The sequence below is a fragment of the Nicotiana sylvestris genome, chromosome 2, assembly GCF_000393655.2.
Source record: "Nicotiana sylvestris chromosome 2, ASM39365v2, whole genome shotgun sequence".
NCBI lineage: Eukaryota > Viridiplantae > Streptophyta > Magnoliopsida > Solanales > Solanaceae > Nicotiana > Nicotiana sylvestris.
This window is the reverse complement of record NC_091058.1, coordinates 69,631,381-69,638,036: the sequence shown is the minus strand read 5'-3', so window position 1 is coordinate 69,638,036 and position 6,656 is coordinate 69,631,381. Positions and strand designations below refer to the sequence as shown.

Here is a 6,656-nt window from a genome sequence, read left to right as displayed (position 1 = left end):
AAGTTATTTGTATATTCACTAGTATTGGAATAAATCACATATCTTAGAGTTGATGAAGAAAAAAACAAGTGGAAGGGCAACTGAGCAGTTTCACATGTTTATGAAGTTTTGATATGTGATATGTGTCGCATACTGAAGAACAATTCTGGAAAACGAACGAAAATGACATAATCTGCTTCTCTACTGCATCCAACTTTATGATCATAATTCGAAGGAAGGAAGACGAGATTGTATAAGCGTATCAATAAAATGTAACAAAAATTAGCATCATGAAGTGCCTTAAGACAAATTTATATCCAAATCTATAGAACTCTTTTTGAGCTGAATTTGTGATGAAGCAAACAGAAACACTAGGTATGAGGAGGATAAAGTAAAAGATTCATAAGAGCTAACTGAATCCTCTGAAGCGATTATATTTCTTTTGAGCAACCAAGCACTATCTTCGTAGTTTTCGCGGTGAAGCACTAGTACAGTTAATCACATAGCAATTAGCATACCTCACATTTATAGCAAGGATAATCAGGCAAAATTTCAGATCTCCAGCGCGTTTATTCTTTTGCAGATTGCTTAGCACCAACAGCGAAGAATTCTGTAATGACTTCAAGGGGCATGCCTTTTGTTTCAGGAACCTTCAGGAAAACAAAGACCCAAGCAATGGCACATACTATAGCATAGATGCCAAAGACACCAGCAAGTCCGATAGAGGTTAGCATAACGGGTAGTGAGTAGGTGACAATAATGTCTCCAAACCAAAATGTGAGAGCACATATAGCAATGCATAAGCCACGAACACTGGTGGGGAATATCTCGGAGCAGAGGATGTTGGGGATTGGACCGAAGCCTGTGACGAAGCAGCAAAAGTAGACCACAACACTAATGGTTGAGATCACAGCATGCGTGACAGCGCCCATGGTAACTACGTTGCCTAGGACTAGTACGATCAGTGACACCAACAGAACAGGCAAAGTAGCCAGCAGAAGCAACCTGGAGAAGAAAACAGATAATTACATTAGTCAAAAGTCGAAACTGTTGCTTGTAAATAGGTGAAATGATCAAGTCTGAGCAGAGTTAGCATCAAATTTGAAAACAAGGGTAGCTGACAATATTCTTAAATTATATTAACACCTTATTCAAATCCCGTCTAAGGCATGAATTCCAAGTAAGTGATACGGCAAGGCGTGATATTTGTTCTATTTCCAAGTTTCACTAAGATTATGGGAGTAAGAGAATAGGTGTTACCTTCTGCCAGCAATGTCCATCAGTCTCATTGCAATGCCTATACTGGGAAGCATCAACAAAGTTGTGACGGCACTAATGAGGAAAGATGCTGAGTCTGAACCAATACCCAAATTTGATAGCAGAACTCCTACTCCTGCTTGTTCAAGAATTTGAGGAGTGTAATAGAGAACCCCGTTTATACCAGAGAACTGTTTTAGGAAGAAAGAAAAAATCAGTAGTGAGTAACCCCGCATTAACAACAACAATAACACAAACAAGAATAACAACTCTCTCAATCCCTAACAAGTCGAGTCAGCTATATGAATATTTTATTTTATTTTATGAAAACATAGTGAAATCAACTTTATGAATACTCTATGTACACTTTGTTCTATATGGAACATTTCATTCGGCTACTCAATGAGTTGTCTTTTAACAACTCTCACATTTATCCCTGCTGACATACCAATCTCTTGAACAAACTGAATAAACTCCTAGCAAATAACCCATGTATCCGTGCTAACACGGTAGCATCAAGCATCTAGTAAATATTTGCTTATACAGATCTTTTCTTCCATTTTCGTATGTTCTTTGCCTAAGTCCTCAAGGGAGAGAAGCTTAATTTTTAGCACAAGACATGGAGGTAAAACAAGTTTGAGTAGAAAGCTAATTAACTAATAAATTTGCTGACACAGTCAACTGGAAGAGCTCTCCTCTCATTGATGACTTTAAGCAATTGCTATTATATGTGTATATATGATCCCACGATTCCTTATCTAAACCCAATGCATCAAGGGAAAGTAAATTGTCATATATGAAGGTAAAATTTCTAGACTTGCAATGATTTCTGTTGTGAAAAGATTGGTGACAGCCAATAACATCCCCATAAAAATCAACCAGACAAGACATATACATATGGCCATCTTTATTGAAGGCGAAAGAGAGATCATGACACATCCTGATAACACAGAGCAAAGGAAGTACTTCTAACTCACATCCACTTTTACCCTTAAGCTGCAAACTACATATCCTGATGCTCCCAGGCCCACAATTGCCAAATACAACACAAGCATCAGATATAGAAAGATGACAGATTTCGACTAACGAAAATTATGGTAGCAAGATTTAGGATTTTCAGCTAAAGCATGCAGCAACAGTGAGTAAGAACCTCGGTTTATCACTATGTCCAATTATTGTCTTTATCTTGACTCAATGTTCGATCCATAATGAACTGTGCAATGGTGATCGGTATATCTCATTTCACTCAACAGATGCCAATATGTATCCGTACTTCATATACTTTCTGATTTGAGCATTAGAGTAGTATACATAAAGCTTAATGTCAAGCCATATCCCAACAGAATAAGCAGCAATTCCTTGACAAGACACCTATGGAAAAAGACCAATGTCCTTTGATTTTCTTTTAGATGTCAATGATTATTCAGTAGTTAGTTCTGATTACTAATTCCATGAGTAAGACACTAACATATCGCAACTATCCTTCACTAATTTCTTCTTAGAACCAAGGCAAAACTAGGTAAGATCTCTGATGTTTCTGTTCCATATTCCGGAAATATCTTATGTTCAGAAACTAAAACAACATAACCGCTTTACCTGCTGAAGTATTTGAATTCCAACTCCAACAATGAGAGCGTGCTTGACTCCTGGCTCAAAAAGAGCTCTCCAGCCTGGGCCCTTTGTAATAGGTTCAGATTGTTCTACTGCTTCCTCAATAGACTGTTGAGCCAAGATGCTCTCTGTTCGAAGAACAGACCGACTCACTAAAGCAGCAGCATGTATGAATTCACCTTCTGCAGGAACATCACAACCTGGAAGGGAAACAATGGATCCACGTCGTGATCCAGCACCACCCTCCTGATGCAGATAAATCCTTTTGAGTGCTCCTTCCTTTTTCTCATCTTTTCTATATGCCAGCTGCCAACCACCACCTATACCCATACTGGCTTGTTCTCCACCATTTGCAGTAGTGAAATTGCTACCTTGTCTCATGCTTAATGAGGTTGGAGGCCCTTCTGCACCTGTCCCTTGCCGTGAGAGCAATGGGCTCCTCAGGTTATCATCAGATTCTGCCCCAGAAGCATCAGACATATGCTTGTCACCATCCCTTTGACTTTCTTCATCCCAGTTTTCATTTTTAACTTGATTCTCTGCCACATTAAACATACTGCCAAAATTTGAAAAGAGCATGCTGCGCATGCTTCCCACCTCTGGTAGCTTTTCGTGGACGCTGCCAAATAGAGTGACCATTGGATCCATAAGAGTACTTTGGTTTGCCACACTCCCATGACGAGAGACCAGACCAAGAGTACTTTGTCCAGTCACAGGTTTGGCTATCCACGAAAGCCCCTCTTCAGCTCCGTATAACTTGATCCGATCCTTCTCTTCTGCATGCTCCTGGCTATCAGCAAGTTCATCGTCCGGACCGATTATGTACTCCTCTATAGACACTTCTCCTCCAGCACCCATGCCTTCCATCAGCAAGGCCATTTCACCTGCAGATGGAAAAGAAGTGTTTGGAAAACTCTGAGTTGACATATCACAAAACCTTAATGCATTTGAGAAATAAAATGCTTAAGAAGCAAGTTATTTTTGTAAAGAAAAATGGATCCAGGAGGCATACCGGAGACGTCATCCTTGCCACGTAGTCTCTGTAAAACTTGTTTAGCCTCTTTCATCCGGCCTTTACTAACAAGCCACCTTGGAGATTCAGGCAAATAAAACAAAGCCAAAAAGAAATAAGCAAGAGAAGGAATTGAGAGAACCCCAAGCATTAGCCTCCAACTTGGTGATTGTGTCAACGACACCCCAAAGACCATGCAGTATGAGAGAAACATTCCAACACATCCAGTGAACTGAGGGAAGGTATTCAGACGCCCTCTTATTTCTGGTGGGGCAGTCTCAGATATATAAACGGGAACGAGTGTTACAGCAAGACCAATACCAAATCCATCCAACAGCCTTGCTAGAAGCAACACATAAACATTTGGAGCCCACAACATTACTAATCCGCTGAGGAAATAAAAGACGGATGAAATAATAAGCATTGGACGCCGCCCAAACATATCAGACACAGATCCAGAGAATGTTGTGATCACAGTTGCTCCAATAAGTGACATAGCAACAATTAGCCCTTCTATGGTTGGCTGAGTTTGCAAATTGAATTCCTTCTTGATGTAAAGTACAGCTCCTGAAACGTATCATAAGCAAAAAAATTCTTCAAAAACTATGCAGTGATAGCTGTACTAGGAATTACCGTGTTTTCCCTGAAAACCATACAAAACTATGCCTTCGTCCCAAGTTCGGCATTTAAACTCATCTCAGTCCAAATATTATACAGAATAAAATAAAAACTAAAATTAAAAGCGCAGTGGAAGTTCTCTATATCATCTTCTGGCATAAATCTCTAACATGACAAAAACCATGAAAGACTGTTTTATGCTTCAGAGAACACAACATAAAGAATAACGACCGAGTAAAACAACATTAGATTAACCAGAAAATACCTGCTATTGTTGCATTGTCCCATCCTTGCAACAAGTTGCCAATGGCAGCAGCAAGTGCAACAACCACAGCTCCACTCATCCTTAATAAATTGAATCTTTTGTTTTATGTGGTAAAACTGAATCCCCAACTTCTCCTAACTGCAGAAGCACCTAGAATCAGAACACATACAAGGTTATAGCAATAAGAACAGATGTATAAATATTGCTACAAAAATCAAAATGATAAGGGCAAAGATCACTTTTAGCCTGCGGTCGAAACTATTTACATCCGGTAGCCGCAAAAGACTATAAAATTTGTATATTTTTGTATATAACATATAGAAATATATATATATATATATATATATATATATATATATATATTATACAAATAATATACATTTATTATTTTAAGAGCAATTTTCCCAAATGATAATTCCAATTATTCAATACAAAAGTTAAAAAAATACATGATCATATTCCAGAATGAAGCCAGGAAGAAAGATCCTATATAAGGCTTCAAGAATCCAAGATGTAGATTTCAGTACTCCTAGAAAAATTTCAGAACCGCAATACTAAATAAAGGAACAGCAAATCCATAAGGACTATATCATCATATACTTTTAATCAGGAAAGAGCATAAAGAGATATCAAATTTGCATATTCTATAAAAAACTCCAAGAAATTGGATTAAAATAACTTTTGATGAAGATTGAACCATGTTTGATGAGAAAGCACATGAAACATCAAAAGGAGTGAAACATTAAACTAAAGCATCTCTCTTTAAATCACAAAAAGAAAAAAGCTGATATCTTGAAACAGATTACAGAAATGAATAATATGATTAATTCAGAAGAGAATGGCAAGAAAAAGGGATCATACCTGGGAGACAAAATGAAAGTAAAGGCTCCCAAATGTGAAAAAAGTGAACACAATAATAAGTTGGTAATATTGTACCCTCAAATGCAAAGCTCTACAATTCCCTAAAAAGGCTATAAATATATAGACAATCCCAATTACCAAACAGAAAACAGAGCTGAACTTTTGTTTTTTCTCTTTCTTTCTCTTTGGGAAAGAAAGAAAGAAATTAAAAAAAAAAAGGGTAATGTTAATGTAACTTAGGATACAGACAATGCCACAATATGGGAGAAGAGAGAAGAGAGAAATGGCAGACAAGGAGAGAGAGAGATGGGATCGAAAAACTAAGGAACGTGAATCGCTGATCTGTTCTTTTTGCCCTTACATAATTATATACTCTTACTTGGTTCTCATTATTACAATTATGAATTATGGTACTTCATTCATAGGAAAAGATTCGGAATTTTCTGCGTTTTCACTGTAACTAATTGACGTCTGATGCTGACACTTGTCGCGGCAGGGGATATTCTTTTTCTTAAATAAACTTTTATTTCTCATATATTCTTTGGCGTTTTCTAGGAGTCCGGAACCAAAATGTGGTTCTTTTGGACTCAAACTACACAAATAGGTGGTAAAAAAAATGACCTTTTTATATATAACGCCATAATACCTGACGCTATATACTAACAGTAACGGTATCGTTAAAGTATAGCGCCAGGTATTGTGGCGCTATACTGTAAAAGCTGACATGGTCAGGTATAGCGCCACAATACCTGGCGCTATACATACATCATTAATGTATAGCGCCAGGTATAGTGGCGCTATACATAGATTTTCCTGGCCCCACCAATAATTTGTGACTTCAATAATTCAAAAGCGTATAGTGCTAACTTTTTGGGCGCTATACCTATATAAAAAAAAATTCCGGCTAGCCATTTCCTATATAAAAAGGTTAGGATTGTATAGAAATTCATTCAAATTTTTTTTTACCTCTTGTTGAAATGTTTATTGTTCTTAAATTCTCCAGGATTTTTTCATTATGTCTAAAGAGCGTAGAATAAGAGTTTCATTATATTG

The 6,656-nt window shown here is 37.4% G+C and overlaps 1 protein-coding gene across 2 annotated transcripts; it reads right to left on the bottom strand.

Annotated features, from left to right (window-relative positions):
• Nucleotides 1–207: 207 nt before the first annotated feature.
• LOC104226287 (monosaccharide-sensing protein 2-like) lies at nt 208–5,941 on the bottom strand. 2 transcript variants are annotated; one of them, XM_009778238.2, is made up of 6 exons: nt 5,604–5,941; nt 4,743–4,880; nt 3,860–4,426; nt 2,833–3,731; nt 1,240–1,427; nt 208–984 (listed from the first exon to the last, which is right to left on the bottom strand). In XM_009778238.2, the coding sequence occupies exons 2-6, from the start codon at nt 4,819–4,821 to the stop codon at nt 549–551; spliced, it is 2,169 nt and encodes a 722-aa protein (XP_009776540.1). In that variant the 5' UTR covers nt 4,822–4,880; nt 5,604–5,941; the 3' UTR covers nt 208–548. The 2 variants fall into 2 exon arrangements, with proteins under 2 accessions (XP_009776540.1, XP_009776539.1); XM_009778237.2 differs by having other exon boundaries at nt 4,743–4,892; nt 5,604–5,895.
• Nucleotides 5,942–6,656: the final 715 nt, after the last annotated feature.